This window comes from Erythranthe guttata, chromosome 1 (genome assembly GCF_056151865.1).
Source record: "Erythranthe guttata isolate IM_541 chromosome 1, IM_541, whole genome shotgun sequence".
In the NCBI taxonomy this organism is placed as follows: domain Eukaryota; kingdom Viridiplantae; phylum Streptophyta; class Magnoliopsida; order Lamiales; family Phrymaceae; genus Erythranthe; species Erythranthe guttata.
The window spans coordinates 740,249-755,363 of NC_142533.1; the positions used below are offsets into that span (position 1 = coordinate 740,249).

General features: G+C 35.5%; 3 protein-coding genes across 4 annotated transcripts; 2 read left to right on the forward strand and 1 right to left on the reverse strand.

The window, feature by feature from the left end:
* The first annotated feature begins 114 nt into the window (after nucleotides 1-114).
* LOC105977111 (3'-5' exonuclease domain-containing protein / K homology domain-containing protein / KH domain-containing protein) lies at nucleotides 115-6,591 on the forward strand. The gene is made up of 10 exons (XM_013002380.2): nucleotides 115-337; nucleotides 1,372-1,547; nucleotides 2,198-2,329; nucleotides 2,419-2,469; nucleotides 3,048-3,144; nucleotides 3,826-3,872; nucleotides 4,635-4,851; nucleotides 5,760-5,889; nucleotides 6,109-6,151; nucleotides 6,297-6,591. Exons 1-10 carry the CDS (start codon nucleotides 292-294, stop codon nucleotides 6,372-6,374), a joined length of 1,017 nt encoding a protein of 338 aa, XP_012857834.1. The 5' UTR covers nucleotides 115-291; the 3' UTR covers nucleotides 6,375-6,591.
* A 167-nt stretch (nucleotides 6,592-6,758) lies between these two features.
* Nucleotides 6,759-11,147, reverse strand: LOC105977110 (clathrin interactor EPSIN 1). Of its 2 annotated transcripts, none has more exons than XM_013002379.2 (11): nucleotides 10,927-11,147; nucleotides 10,788-10,839; nucleotides 10,242-10,321; nucleotides 10,029-10,107; nucleotides 9,780-9,863; nucleotides 9,512-9,657; nucleotides 9,194-9,406; nucleotides 8,606-8,754; nucleotides 7,886-8,082; nucleotides 7,362-7,734; nucleotides 6,759-7,172 (listed from the first exon to the last, which is right to left on the reverse strand). In XM_013002379.2, the coding sequence occupies exons 1-11, from the start codon at nucleotides 10,965-10,967 to the stop codon at nucleotides 6,955-6,957; spliced, it is 1,632 nt and encodes a 543-aa protein (XP_012857833.1). In that variant the 5' UTR covers nucleotides 10,968-11,147; the 3' UTR covers nucleotides 6,759-6,954. The 2 variants fall into 2 exon arrangements, with proteins under 2 accessions (XP_012857833.1, XP_088671012.1); XM_088814886.1 differs by having other exon boundaries at nucleotides 10,242-10,325.
* A 677-nt stretch (nucleotides 11,148-11,824) lies between these two features.
* On the forward strand, nucleotides 11,825-15,110 carry LOC105977209 (vacuolar protein sorting-associated protein 32 homolog 1). The gene is made up of 8 exons (XM_013002503.2): nucleotides 11,825-12,036; nucleotides 12,175-12,321; nucleotides 12,940-13,039; nucleotides 13,183-13,268; nucleotides 13,363-13,454; nucleotides 13,964-14,078; nucleotides 14,160-14,340; nucleotides 14,801-15,110. The coding sequence occupies exons 2-7, from the start codon at nucleotides 12,250-12,252 to the stop codon at nucleotides 14,334-14,336; spliced, it is 642 nt and encodes a 213-aa protein (XP_012857957.1). The 5' UTR covers nucleotides 11,825-12,036; nucleotides 12,175-12,249; the 3' UTR covers nucleotides 14,337-14,340; nucleotides 14,801-15,110.
* Nucleotides 15,111-15,115: the final 5 nt, after the last annotated feature.

The window sequence follows — 15,115 nt, forward strand, 5'->3', positions numbered from 1 at the left end:
GATTATGGATTACAATTATCACGACTTGCACAGGAAATTTATTTTTCAAAATTATATTATTATTATTATAATCCAAATAATTAGACTAATGTGATATAGATTGCATAATTCTTTGACATATTAAATTCAAAATAATTAAACAGCAGCATCTAGCTTTGCTTACGTATGGTTGTTATATTATTGTATAAAATTGGAGTGAAACGAACCAGAGGCGGCGATCTCAGCATTTGTGCAGCAGAGCATTTAAATAGACGCTGAAATCCATTTCGGAATTTCCCCAAAAATTCTGGAATGGCGTCCCCTCATAAGACCCACATTCCTCTCCCTCCGGACCCTGGTAATTTCCTCTTCATCCTCCTCTCTCTCTTTTTTTTTTTCAATTAATTCAATAGATGATTTCGAAATGATCAGAAGTTAAATTTGATACGCATTTGAATCGATTTTAACCGATTATTTTCGCCCGTTAAATCAGTGTAATCTAATCTGTTTATTGATTTCTGGAAATCGGTGTTCTATTCATTTGTTTGGCCATTGTTTTTGACGGAGAAGTGGAAAATTGATATTTGAGAATTAATTTGGGGTAGCACGTCATTTCGTATATTTTCCTTCTTTTGTACTTACGTTTTATTGTTAGTTCGACGCGATTTTGTGGATTTTTTGGGTAACTGTTGATAAATGTTGGTGGCTGTGGATTTATGCTCCCGTATGCATACATTTTTATACATACAGAGGGTTAATTTTGTTTATGTACTAAAACCTAGCTAATTAAAGCTGTTGGACTCGTTAAACTGCAACAGAAATGAGTGTGCCTGTAGACAACATGTAAACTGGTAAGTGATATAGAGGTGAAACACTCATCGCCTTTGTGAAACTTTGGTTATCTAACATGGAGAAATATATATGAAGGAATGGTTTTGTTTGTACTTGTGTGGTGTTTTAATTTATTTATGTGGTAGCTTTCAAAGCATAGAATCATGTTTGTTTGAGATCATTTGGGAGGAAGAACCATTCGTCGACACTCGACACTCTTGATCTTGAAGTTATACTGTTAAAAAAATTAGAATCGACTGATCGCAGTCAGTTTCTAGATGCTTAACTGAGAACCCAAGCCTTTCCAGTTTCCACAGGTTGGCTCATATATTGTACATCAATTGCAGTTACGTGATTTTTAAAATTCAATAGAACAGTGTATGAAAATGGGGTCACTTAGCTTTAAATGTTGGCTGGAAAAAACTTTGAGGAGAAAGTGCCTTGTTAAATTATGTCTGCGTATGTGCCATATGCTGCTTTTAGTACAGTCATCTGTAAGAGCTAAAACTTCCCTAATCACCTCATTTGTATATTGAAGGTTCCTTTACTCTAATTTTTCAGGTGACAAACCCGTTGAGAACGAAGAATGTTTGTCTACAGTTCCAATCCATGTTGTCACCCATGCTTCTCAACTTCCTGCAGAATTCCTGCAGCCTTCACATGAGAAGCAACTGGTCATAGGCTTTGACTGTGAGGGGGTGGATCTCTGCCGTCACGGGACTCTTTGTATCATGCAGGTTTGTTTCAATTTTGTTTGAGCATAGTTGTTTTTTGGGCTGGGGGTTGATATTTCTGAACTTCAAGAGATGATTACTCTAAATTTTGGCCTTTCTGTCTTTTGCAGACTTCCATTTTCGATTTTTTTTAATGTCTGTCCAACTGTCCATACGTTTTTACGCAATATACCATCTCGTTATTTTTGTGGACTCCTAGAAGCTGAGGGCATTTTATCAATGTGTTGTCCAGAAAGCAATGTCAACTCCATTTTTTATTTTTAACTTTTTTCTCTGATTGCATCTGTTAAATAAATGTAAGAATTTGACAAAAAGCAAGTTTGCGTACTACTACATGTACTCATATCATGCAACTTTTTTGTTTATTAATGGTTATTTTTCTTGGCTACTTACAAAACTTCAACTGTCATAGACTGAGAGCGACTTTAATCAAATATTTGTTGTGTAGACACGTGGAGTTTTTACTGCTCTGACTAGTTCATCTTTCCTTGAAATGGAAATGAAGGATTTAGTTTCGTGAGCTAGTTCGTTATAAAATACTGATAATGAACGCCAGCCCAATGAGAAACACTAATCTCTACAGCCTCCAAAATTTGTGAGTTTTTACTGCTCTGACGTTTGTGTACTCTTGCCTAATGGTATTTTTTGTGCAGCTTGCCTTTTCAAATGCCATATATCTGGTTGATGCCATTGAGGGTGGAGAGACACTTGTTAAAGCGTGTAAGCCTGCACTTGAGTCTAATTACATCACTAAAGTCATCCACGACTGCAAACGAGATAGTGAGGTCTCTTGCTGATTGATCTCTTCCCATCCACCTTCATGTTGTCCAAAATATTCCACAATTTGTTTCTCATGTCTGTTTATATGTTTCAGGCGCTATACTTTCAGTTTGGCATTAAGTTGCATAATGTCGTGGACACGCAGGTTGGTATCTATTTTGGTTGTTGAATTTCAGAAAAATGATTATTTAAAATTCAAATACAGATTATTCTGTGAAGTTGTATCATACCTTAACATGCAAAGTACATGAACTTCCTATGCCTGAAAAATGAATGTTTGAATACTTAATCCTCTATCTGCAATTTATTAGTGCTAGTGGTGACTATGTGGTCAGATAATCTAAACAGTTTCTATTTGACTTGAAAGTCCATTTACTTGACGAGTTTTGGGCTAATTTTCTGTCAGCAACTCCGGTGTCCTTTTCAGTTTAAACCTTCTGGTGATAGGGTGTATGTATCTCTGGCCCTTGATTAGATATGCTGGATTTGATGACTTTTGGTATTGGTGACGGGTTTCTGTGTCTGTGTGTGTGAGTGGGCATATAGAGATTTCTTCTCTGGGGAAAATTGGATTGCACAAAAGTTGTGTGTGATTGCCATTTTTTTTCCTCTCCTCTTTTGCCTTCAATAGCTTATGGAATTGAGAAATAACTTTATCTCTTTTGATTTTAAAATGAAATTTTAAAAAACTCTTTGCCTCCTTTCGGTGATGTTCACAAGCAGATTGCTTATTCTCTGATAAAGGAGCAAGAAGGACAGACAAGAGTGCCAGATGACTACATATCATTTGTTGGCTTGCTTGCTGACCCACGGTTTGGTGGTAATCAATTTGTTTTTCCTTTCCATTCTTTATCATTTTTTGGGACTAGAACACTTTCTATTGTTCACCTGTTATGAATTCTAGTCAGTTATTTGCTTGGTGAAGATGCATAGCATGGATGAAACGATGTATGAATGAGGGTTTGAGACTTGAGCTACAGTTTTGGGAACCAACTGTTCTGTGAAATCACACCCTCCTGTGAAAATTGTACACCTCAAATTATGTTTACTAAAATGAGGTCAATAAGACTAGTTATGCTTAAATCTGTTTGGTATAACAAAAATAAAATAAAAATTAGCTTACACAATTAAAAGGAAAAACCATCAGTATTGTTACCGTTGCCCCTTCCACAATTAATTGGTTGTTCTGTCCCGATGTTAAACTCCAAGTTTGTACATGTATTTAGACATAATCCTCCACAGCTTTGCGAACTATGTTTTATTATGCCGTTTTTCAATTTGGTTTTCCGTGTAAAGAACTATATGTTTCGCTATGTTGTTTTCAACTTTGTTCTATCCATATAAATCTTATACTATGTTAAACTTGGTGTTACCCAGTTTTTTACTATTTAGTATATTGTATCCAAGGTTTAGATGCTCTTTTATAAGGGACTTCTATATTGTGTGTTTCTTTATGCCAAGAGCTTCAATTTGCTTGTGTTTAAAAGAAGGATTGTTACAGGTATATCGTATGTTGAAAAGGAAGAAGTTCGCATTCTCTTGAGGCAGGTTAGATTTGGTCTCTTCTTATTTATTCTGGAACTCCTTATCATTACGTGAATCAGGTTGATTTAGTTAACTGGACGAAATGTTATGTTCTTGCTTTCTCGACAGAAGTCTTATGTTTCAATTTGTGATTTTTTCTATCAACCATTTGATGATATATGCCCACGAATAAACTACCTGAAATTAGTAATGTCAGGATATTTATTTAAATCTTCGTTGCTATGAAGTATGAAAAGTGACTTGAACTCTGAAAATTATTTTACAAAGTCATCGACTCCATTTCTACTGGAGTTAAAAAATTTGAACATCAGAGTCATTCTGACATCTTTGGGAGCAAATGAGCTTTTCATTTTTCAGTTACAGATTGTCAATGGGTCATTTTTCATGTTTTTACTTAATTCGTGCTTCCTTGAAGTACTTGAGAACCTTTGAGAACTGGGATCTACAACTTCTTGCATCTCGTATATTGTAGTTATCTATGTGCATTAGTTACCCATTTTGTGGTGCTGTCTTAATTTCAGTTGCCATTTGTTAAGCCTCTTCCATGGTTCTTTTAAATTTTATTTGAAAATTTTGCATACTCTAGTCCACAATCATAGTGAGAACTGAGAATGGTTTAAAATCTCAACCTTAAGATTTATGACATGTATTACTATAGTTCTGTTGGTTACACTTGAAAATCTGGAAACAATTGTTGTTCCTGTGGAATAGTTTTAATGTTGGCTGTTTTTCTTGGCTTGTTCCTGATAAATTCTTCATTCCCAGGATCCGAAGTTCTGGACATATAGACCATTATCTGAACTAATGGTCCGGGCAGCTGCAGACGATGTCCGCTTTCTTCCATTTATTTACCATAAGATGGTGGAGAAGTTAAACCAGAGATCGCTGTGGTATCTTTCAGTTCGTGGTGCACTTTATTGCCGTTGTTTCTGCATCAGTGAAAATAATTTTGACGACTGGCCAGCATTGCCTCCAGTTCCAGGTATTTAATCTCTTCTGCCACTCTGATATTATTTTATCTTTGTACTTTGCAAGTGTTAAATAGATATGGGGCATTGACACATAACATTATAATGAACAGGGTTATCAATTGTATCATATAACCATGGGCTTTCCAGAAAAATGTATATGTTTATTAATGTGCTTGTCATTTTGTTACTCAGTTATTTGGAAATAACTACCTCGGAACAAATACAATACAAATACGGATTTATTTGGTTGTCATATAGCAAATGTAATATCACAATTCTCAAGAACAATGGCTGATTTTCTAGTCATACTCTTGTATTAAACTGTCAATACACAGGAATTGGATCTGGACCACGTCGACCAATTCTTTGATTGAAGAAAAAGTAGAGTCAATACTAAAAATAGAAAACTTTGATATCTAAGTCACACTTTAATACATGAGGATCACCCTGTGATAGATTGATCTGGGTATTAACCATTATCCAATGAATAAGGCTAGGTGAGCGTGGACATATTGGAACCGTGATATGGTTGGTCTAGTCAGTGATTCTATAGATAGTAAGTCAAGGCTAATATCTGTCATCAAGATGGTGTCTCAGGATGCATTGCTGGTTTTTATTTGTACAATTGCATTGCTGCAGGTGGTTGACCTACCATAAAAATGTGAATCTGGTGAGTAATCAAAATCTATACATTGTGACAATTTTAGGTTAAGGGTACCGAATGGAAAAAGAAGCTTTGGTAATATGTAAATTTTGGTCATAAAATATTTATGAGATTTAAGTAGGTTATTGGATTCTCTTGCCTTTATAATTTGTATGTGTTTGATGGAGGACCTTGTTGAATTTGTATTCACCTTTTCATACTACTGTATAATTTCATATCTCGTATGCTGATTCTGTGGTTGTTTCATTGCTGCAGACAATCTGATTGCTGATGAAAATGCTCCAGAAGAAGAGATTCTGTCTGTTCTTGATGTTCCACAAGGAAAAATGGGATGTGTTATTGGAAAACGAGGAGCTAATATCCTGTCGATAAAGGAATCATGCAGGTATGCTATTCTCCCATGATGCACAATTGTGGTCTTTTCATTTTATTAATTACAGCACAAGTAATGATGGCATCTCTATTTAGATGATCAGCCTTTAACCCATTCGCATGTTTTTCGATGTGTTTATACTGTGCATATCCTATTTAGAAAAATGTTTCTGTTTTTCTTCTGATTGAACTCGAGATAACTTTCATCCTGTCTTTATGATGAAATTTGCAGCGCTGAAATATTTTTCGGAGGTGATAAGGGTCCTCCAGACAAGGTTAGTCTTTCAGTTACTAGTATGTCTTTACTAGCCGCCCATTAACCTAATCTGTTTTTTTTTTTTTTTTTTTAAATATGTTTGTAATTTCAAGGTTTTATGATTCTCTACGATAGAAATAACAATGTTGCCACTTTCGGTGCAGGTCTTCATAGTTGGCCCAGTAAAGCAAGTCAGGAAAGCAGCAGCCATGATAAGGGGTAGAATGCTGCAAATCTACTAGCAAAAGTTCTTGGTGTAAATAAATGGTCTGTATTTGATATCTTGTGTTTGTGAAAAATTGGGGCATAAACAAAGCACGTTCCAATTTTGATGTATATTGAAGGGGCTGTATCGAATATTTTAGACCAGTTGTGACTTGAACCCAGGATCCCCCTTCGATCGTAACTCTTTAAAAGACAATTACATATGCAGCGTATTTTCCAATGCGGTTAAACAAACTCCTAATTTGTTGCACCTAATATTTGTTGATAGACACATTGTATGTAGTATACCTTATGTAGAAGTGAAATACATGAACAAATGCAGGTACGTGTTCGCAAAGTTTTCTCCTTAATGGCACATAGAGTAACAAATGATAGAAATTACAGGTAACTGAACACAAGTATACATCTCTCACGAACAAGCTTACATGTAACCAAAAACGACATCCAAGCACAAATATACATCTCCTGTTTACAAGCTTCACATGATAAGAAAATCAAACCCTTACAATCTCAAGTGAAAATGTAGTAATCAAATACCAGCACTTCCTTCAGGTGAGAAATAATAATAATAATAATAATAATAATAATAATAATAATTCATTTCTGAAAGCTTCCAAATTGGTCTTGTTGGGTGCTTAGGCTCGAGAAGAAGTCATCATCTAATGGTGTTGATGTGAACCCAGATTTACCACCTGCAGTTCCAGCACCCATAGCTTTGCCCATGTAAAATGAAGGCAAATGCCCTTTGTCTTTCTCTTCTGATCCATCAGTTAACCCACCGACAATACCAACATTCGATAGGTTGACCTTCTTAGCTGCAACACAAATAATATTAGCATAAACCAAAACACTTATCGCTTCCAGTTTGGGGTATATATAATATTGGCTAATTCACATTTTTGTCATTTTTTTTGTTTCAGTCTAAAGTTGAAAAAAACATTTGCAACTCGCAAGAACTTGTTGTTCAACTTATACAGTGCTTGCTGCCAGTGAGAAATACTTACGTGCGGTTATATTTAGGTCAATTAGTCCCCGGCTCAAAGAATCTGCCCATATTCCAGATTTGACTTGAAAAGCATCCTTTGATGGGGGCTTGGTTTCAGTGGAAGTTCCCTTCATGTTTCCATGGGTTTCATCATTGGAAGAATTTTGGTTAGAAAATGTTGAAATAGGATCTGCGTTAGAAGTGAAGGCGCCAAAAGGATCAGATCCATCAAAATTGTTCAACGGAACATCAGCAAATGGATCGACAATGTTGGCAGATTTTGACGCTTGGCTATTGAGTTGGGAAGCTGGATTAGGTGCAGCAAAGAAATCCGTTGCTGTAGAAACAGCAGGAGAAGGGGTAGGCTGGGAGGAAAATAGATCAACATTGATCTGCAAAAGACCCCGAACAAACTAAATTAGCAGCAGAAGATTTGAGCATTTTCAAGAATTGAATAATTGTCGATTTTTCAATTTTACACACACACACAAGAAATATATATAGAGAGAGAGCCATGTCAAGTACTTCTGAGAAAAGCCTTACCTGAGGCTCAGGAATTTTCCCTCCTGCTGGTGGGGGTGTTGCTGATACAAAAGCAGCATCAGCAAATAAATCAACCTCTGATGAATCATCGTCCAATGAATTAGACTTATGGGTTGGAACAGATACGGGTGCATCCAAAAGGTCACCGACAAAATCTTGCCCAAATAGATCTACTTGTTGACTTCCAGAAGAAGGTTCTGTTCAACATTTGCAAAAGATAGTTTAAAAACATTTCATAAAAGGAATGGTGTCCCTTTATCACCAGTTGATAATTTCACTAAGCAACAACATTTTGGAAGAACGGCGTCCAAATAGGGTGTGAGAATCGAGTTGAGAGATTAAACAGTTCAGCATTTTAGATATACAGTTATTGTCGCTAAAGAGTGAGAAGAAATACCTCCCTTGTTATTTGTCTTATTCATGCTAGATGCTACCATACAACGTATCAGGTTACAATCACTACTAAGTTCAATGCTGGAAGTTTAACATATGCATCGCATATATTACATGTGTGCAAGGATATAAGTCATGCATCATTTCGAGCGACTGACCATGAACAGCTATTTTACCCAGATTTAGAAGTTAAAATTTCATATTCTCTTAACAAGGGAGGGATTGTTGATTTGTTTCCACGCACATTGCATGCAGAAAGCGTAACAATATAATCGGTCCAGATTTTACAGCATAACAAAAAAGTGGGCTCTCATTACTGTTACTCACTGGCACTAGAAGTCCCACGTGGATCAAAGTCATCAAAATCTTCATCATATTGTTCTGAAGGTGGTGAGGTAACTGAAGCCTGTATATTTGGCTTGCTAGTCTTTGTTGATGTTTTTGATGCAGTTTTGGCAGGAGAGTCTTGACCCATGCTGCAAAACATTCTTGAAATTTAGAGAGAATAAACCAGAAGTATCATCAAACAAAACAAAGACTAAATTACCAAACCCGATAACGTATCACTTGTCTCACTAAGTCCAAAACTCTATAAATCACTTACAGAGAGCTTATGCCAAAATGCATCATAGACATAATAATTTTTTGAGTATTTGAAGAGAGTAAGAATTCCAGAAAAAAAAATGTTAACTCACTGGAAATTTTTGCATAATTTGACAGCTGATATGAAATAAAGAGTGAAATACTAGAATTGATCCTTCAAGTTATGCACCCACGAGCATATATGACAGCTTTTTATGGTTTGTAGTAGGTGCACAAAACCATAACATTCTTAAGATTTAAAATTCGTGAAGAAAATATAGGAAAATTAAGAGTTACACTACACAGTGACGGATGTAACCACAGTACACAGACCTGCCGTAACGAGAAGACTCTTTCTTTGATGTAGTAGACTTCACATATTTATCTTCACCATATTGATCCTTGTCGTTGTAACTATCACTAAACGTCTCGCTGTCTCTTTGATTACCAAAACCTCCATATCGATCACTACTCTTAGAGCTAGAACTAGTGAAAGAGGCTGCACCTGATTTGTATGTTATTCCAGATGATGAAACTCCAATATACCTAACAAGCAACAATAAGGATCATAAATCAACCATTGGTGAAACAGTTAAAGTTACAAACCATAAACCAATATGTTCGAATTTAGAACTCAATGCATAAGCTTACTTCTCACGATTCGTAGCAGCTTTACTTCTTACTTCTTGTATTTTGTCTTTGTTATTCAGAAGAGTCACAATAGTTTCTGCCTTTTTTCTTACATTGATTCCAAGGTCCTTTCCACTTGGCTCAACATACTCAAAACTTGCCAGAGACTAGAGAAACGAAAATGGAACGATAACAAAAGGATAGAGACAAACCAGTTAATAATCTCCCTACAACTTTGCCATTTTTGAAAGTATACAGATGGGAGTTAGTCAGAGATGAAGATACATACAGATATTTGAAAGGTGTGCTCTATTATGTCATCAACAGCACGATCTGATCCGTGAGCCACCAGGTACTCTATAACAGTTAATGACTAGCACAGAAAAATATTATAAATTTCTCCCCGACGATATAAAAAGTTCACTAAAATAATGACAGTAGGACGAAAAGAAAGGACAACAGCTTATATGTTTGCTCGTTTGACTCATCGAATTCAATATGCGGTGCGTTAGCTATAGAAAAAAAAATGAGCTGCTACCTTGTATACAAATCGCCAGTCCTTGCCAGTCTCGGTCAATCTTGTCCAGAGGACATTCATAACCAACTGACATTCGGAGCTGCATAAAATCTCAAACATATCAGATAAGAGGCCAAAAAGCAAATTGTCGTACTTCAAGCAAGTTTATAGGAAAAAAAAGTACACTATAGTCATGGAAAAATTAAAGTTTTGAAAGAAAAGTATAGAGAGTACAATTTATTTGTGGCCTTTGCAATCTCTGCCAACGCTGTACCATGAGGACCCCAAGGTTCATCATCCGTCGCATCCAACACCTAACTTAAATAGAAAAGTCAAAAAACCATCCCATACGTAATGCTACTTTCTGGAAATAAGGAGCCAATCTGTGCTAATATCTGGATGGTTTATAGTTATTCAATCAAAACCTTGCCAATTGAAGTCTATATTCGTGCATAAAAATATGAATCGGAACAATGAACCACAAATGTTTCGGGTTGGGCATTATTTCACTGCCACGGTTCGAAAATTTTGTGAATACCAGGTATCACCTACTCATCTTTTCTTCCTTAATTGTTTTTTAACCCTCCATTTGTGGTTTTCAACAACTAAATTTCAATTACAGTAAAATCTGGCCATATTTTCACCTAGGTCTTCTAGTAGAATAAACCACTAAGAAATGTAAAATAAGCTGAAAACAGTAAAGTAGCTGGATCACATAATTGAAATCGATAAATTGAGCTAAAAAAAACTACATGATTCATATAAATCTATCAGTATTACCTTTTGTTCAATCTCTGGAACCTTCAACACCTTCAAATTAACCTCTCTCTTTCTGCATTTAACATAGAGAAAAATCTAAGCCAGTCGGTTAACAAAATAAGACGAGTAATAAATAATTAAACGAGAAAAAATTGCATACATTTCACGGACAGTTTGATCAAAGACCTTCATGAAATCCATGGCTGGATCTGCTGGGGAAATGGAAAACAACAGATCAAGATGCGAAAGTTAGGATATATCTGTATATAAATTATTAGATTTTGAATCGAATTTTAATTAGCGAAAGACGGAGGACCGTTTTGAGTTGAATAGGAAATGAATGAGAGAGAACCAAGTGTACATGTTAACATTTGGGCCCATAAATAAATTTTAAGATTGGGCTCATACTTACTTAGCTATCAGCGGTCCAGCTTCTGAAAATGCCCAAGTCAATTGAAGCTCAATTCATAGTCAACTTTCTAGATTTTGACCGTTCAGATTATTTTGTTTAATTGTGAAAATCCACTCGCTCGAACTTAACATTTTTCTCTCAACTCAACTCTTAGTTTAGTTTTGAACTTGTCGCTTCTCTCTCTTCTTTTATTTCTCTCTATATTACAGTACTTTTGTCATTAGCTTGTCTTTTTCCGGCAACTCATTAGCTTGGTTATGTGCCTATTTATATTGCCTTAGAGAGAGGGACAAATAATATGAATGTGTTGACTATGAATGTGTCGGTAAGTCAACTCAATATGTGTATTGTGGTAAATCTAGAGTTTATGGATTTCGAATAATTGTAGCATGGTGATGGTTTTCGATTGAAGTCGCCATTTACTTGGATTTCTAGATTGAACACTGGATAATAGGGAATTGAGCCGTTTGAAAACAAAAATTAGTTGTTTGTAAAAACTTTTATAAAAGTAAACGTTGGTGTTTTGTTTAATTTGATGAAATTGCCATGCTAAAACGAAAACTAAAAAGACTAAAAGAACCTAATTGAACAAGTCTCAAAACATGAGGGACTATTATGCAATTTAATGGAGATCTTTTCTAGCGTCAAATCTATTTGGTCCGTCACATTGTTATATGAACAACCTGTCAATTGATACTTCCCTCTAACCCCATATCCAAGCGAAGCGATCTAAAACACGGAAGGATTCAACCCACCCAGCGACTTCTGCAATCTGTATATTTTGTTTCGTAATTACGATATTTTGCATAAAGTTAATTGGTTAATCCGACCGATTTTTCTAATCGTTTAAATCCCCAGGTTGGTGATGATTCGATAAGCACAGATTTATATATGTTCAGCTGAATATTCGATTAATTTCTGTTGTCATTTTAAAGTAAATCCGAATTCTCAATGTTCATAGATCAAATCGGCTTGCGTTTTTTATTTTTATTGCAGGGGTAGGACTCCAATTTTTTTTTTGAGTTTTTTCTCTGTAATTTATAATCGTTTTGGGAAAATAAATCATCGACGATGTTTACACGAATTTTCGGCAAGCCCAAGCAAGAGACCAATGCTCTGGCAACGCTGGACAAGTTAAACGAGGTTTTGTTTATTTTAAAAAGTTCTTTTGTTTCTGCCGTAATTTAATTTTTTATTTTTTTTTTATTTATTAATGCAATAAATGTTGATTTGTATGTTGAAGCTTTAGTAAACTCTGAATATATGATTGGTGTCGTAGAATAACTGTAGATGGGTGACTTTAAATATGATTTTGGGGTAGGATCCTATAGTTTAAACATCTTGTTCTGCTTGCATTTTCCTTTCTGGGTTAGTGTTTGTGCTAGCATTTTGGAGTGTTGTACCGTATTCACATATGTTTTGCACTTTGCGATATTGTGAAAGATATTCTCATAGTTGTCTGTTTTTAACTCGCGTTAATCATGTAGATTGGTTTTAGGAATTATAAAGCTTAATAAGTTATTTGCTTCCAAATACTTTCTTAGTTCGTCCTCCATGGTGCAGAAAATGGTGATAAAAACATGACTATCTAGGAGACCCTCTCTTACTTGCACGTTTCGTATTTTCTATGCTTGTGTCTTGTATAATTTAGTGGTCAAATTATTTTTGGTATAATTTATTTGATGATTTGATGTTGATGGAATTCAATCATCATCGCTGTGGTACCTAATTTACTCAACTCCTGCTGTGCATGTTATGCAGACTCTTGAGATGCTCGAGAAAAAAGAGAAAGTCCTCTTGAAGAAGGCTGGTGCTGAAGTTGAAAAGGCCAAGGAGTTTACTAGAGCTAAAAATAAAAGGGGTATGATTATGTGGTTGCAATGTTCTTCTTTGACGTATTACTTCAGAATATTCTGCACTTTGTTTTGAAGTTCAAGACTAGGCATAGTATGTAATTTAATCGCTATCTTCTTAATGACGTTCCTGTTGGCAATTTTTTTATAGCTGCAATACAATGTTTGAAGAGGAAAAGGCTCTACGAGCAACAAATTGAGCAGCTTGGAAATTTCCAATTGCGCATTCATGACCAGGTTCTCTTGATAAGTGTTCAATTGTGCATTTCTCCTGCTGATAGTTTTGTTATCCACCTGATCTTGTTAAGTTCTTCGTGCGCCTTGTTTGCAGATGATAATGTTAGAGGGCGCAAAAGCTACAACAGAAACTGTCGACGCTTTGAGAACTGGAGCAGCTGCAATGAAAGCTATGCAAAAGGCAACGTAAGTTGTGTTGACCCCAAATAAATCTGTGGAGTCATATATATGCTAAGTTAGCAAGTTGTGAGCAGTTAACAAAGACAATCCTCATCTCATTTGATTAAAAAAACACCCACCAGCACTGAGAATAATTGGGAAAGAGCAGGAACTGATAAAAAATGGAAAATGATGTAGTTTATTTATAGAATCAAGGGAAGCTTTATGAAGATTAATTAGCTTGAAAGCGTTTCACCTTATCCACACTTATCATTTATTATTCAAGGCAGCACGTCACTGCTGAATTTCAATTTATTTACAGAAAAGTGTACGACTTAGGGTTCATATTACTCTCTTCATGTTTGGATATGAAGGGAAAATAGACTGTCACGTTAATTATGAAAAGCAACAGATTACTAATTAGCACATGACATCTTGACATGATTGTTATTTAGAGACACATACCCACCTTGCTCTGGTACACGTAAAATTTTATTTCCTCATTGACATTTCTCTACTTGCTTTTCGTTATGTAGTAATATTGATGACGTGGACAAGACAATGGATGAAATCAACGAGCAGACGGAGAATATGAAGCAAATTCAAGAAGCACTCTCAACACCAATTGGCGCAGCAGCTGACTTCGATGAGGTACGCCGTATTTGCTGATACTTTATTCTTTTTATTTCTTTTATGTGAAGAGAAACATCTTATTCTTTTTTTCTTCCACAGGATGAATTGGAGGCAGAGCTTGAAGAACTCGAAGGAGCTGAGCTGGAGGAACAGCTTCTGCAACCTGCAACTACAGCTCCTGATGGTCCTGTTCGCATTCCAGCTGGAAGGCAACCAGTCAAGGTTGAAGATGATGACGACGAGCTCGCTGAGTTGCAGAGAGAAATGGCCCTTTAAGGAGGTCATTTTCTTATCCTATGTTATTAGTGTTTGATTGGTAAATTCTAGCAATTCAAGAAATTTGAATTAACAATTATGTGGCATGTATGATATACTGAAACAGTGGATTATTGCCAATTTGTGCTATACTATATATAAGGATTTTATATTACCTGTTGATTTGTTATCTATTTTGACTTTTGAGTGAATGGGAAAAGAAAATTATAAGCTAGTTAGTGTATATACTACCACAATCTGCTTTCCAGTTCAATTTTATGGGCCTTGAATTCTTGATAACGTAAAATGCTCTGCAGATTTTGATGTAATATTTGATTCTTTTGCCGTTGATTGTGTATAGTGTTACGTGACTCAAGTTTATGTCGATCTTGTTTTGGTTTTTATTGTTGGATTTCCTAACGGAAAAGAATTCGTGAATGATGCACAAGGCTGATGACAGTTATTATTTGATGGCTGCCTTGCAGATATCAATTCGAAAATCCGAAGAAACAGTAGTATTAGATGTACTATATAATTGAGACCAACGCTTTCGCTACTGCCCATTCTCAGACCAAATTTCCTGGATTACGCATTTACGGTCCGAAGAAAAAACTGTATAGATGACAAAGTAATTCATGTTTTGAATTCTTATGGAGTCATTTAAGCATATCTTATTTTTCAAGCATGGGATTGTTATTTCTGTCAATATATTTGATTATCCTACTTGAGTCATGTCAGTGTGTATCAGAAGAGCCTATATTATTATATGACATTATAATCTGCTGTTTTTATGAAGTTAA

Coding starts and splice junctions, on each gene's coding strand:
- LOC105977111 (XM_013002380.2), top strand. CDS start 292: ATGGCGTCCCCTCATAAGACCCACATTCCTCTCCCTCCGGACCCTG. Junction 3,873..4,634: donor TTCGCATTCTCTTGAGGCAG/GTTAGATTTGGT, acceptor CTTCATTCCCAG/GATCCGAAGTTCTGGACATA. Junction 5,890..6,108: donor TCGATAAAGGAATCATGCAG/GTATGCTATTCT, acceptor TGAAATTTGCAG/CGCTGAAATATTTTTCGGAG.
- LOC105977110 (XM_013002379.2), bottom strand. CDS start 10,967: ATGGATTTCATGAAGGTCTTTGATCAAACTGTCCGTGAAAT. Junction 9,864..10,028: donor ACTGGCGATTTGTATACAAG/GTAGCAGCTCAT, acceptor TTTCTGTGCTAG/TCATTAACTGTTATAGAGTA. Junction 7,173..7,361: donor TGACCTAAATATAACCGCAC/GTAAGTATTTCT, acceptor TTTGTGTTGCAG/CTAAGAAGGTCAACCTATCG.
- LOC105977209 (XM_013002503.2), top strand. CDS start 12,250: ATGTTTACACGAATTTTCGGCAAGCCCAAGCAAGAGACCAATGCTCTG. Junction 13,040..13,182: donor TAGAGCTAAAAATAAAAGGG/GTATGATTATGT, acceptor ATTTTTTTATAG/CTGCAATACAATGTTTGAAG. Junction 13,455..13,963: donor AAAGCTATGCAAAAGGCAAC/GTAAGTTGTGTT, acceptor TTCGTTATGTAG/TAATATTGATGACGTGGACA.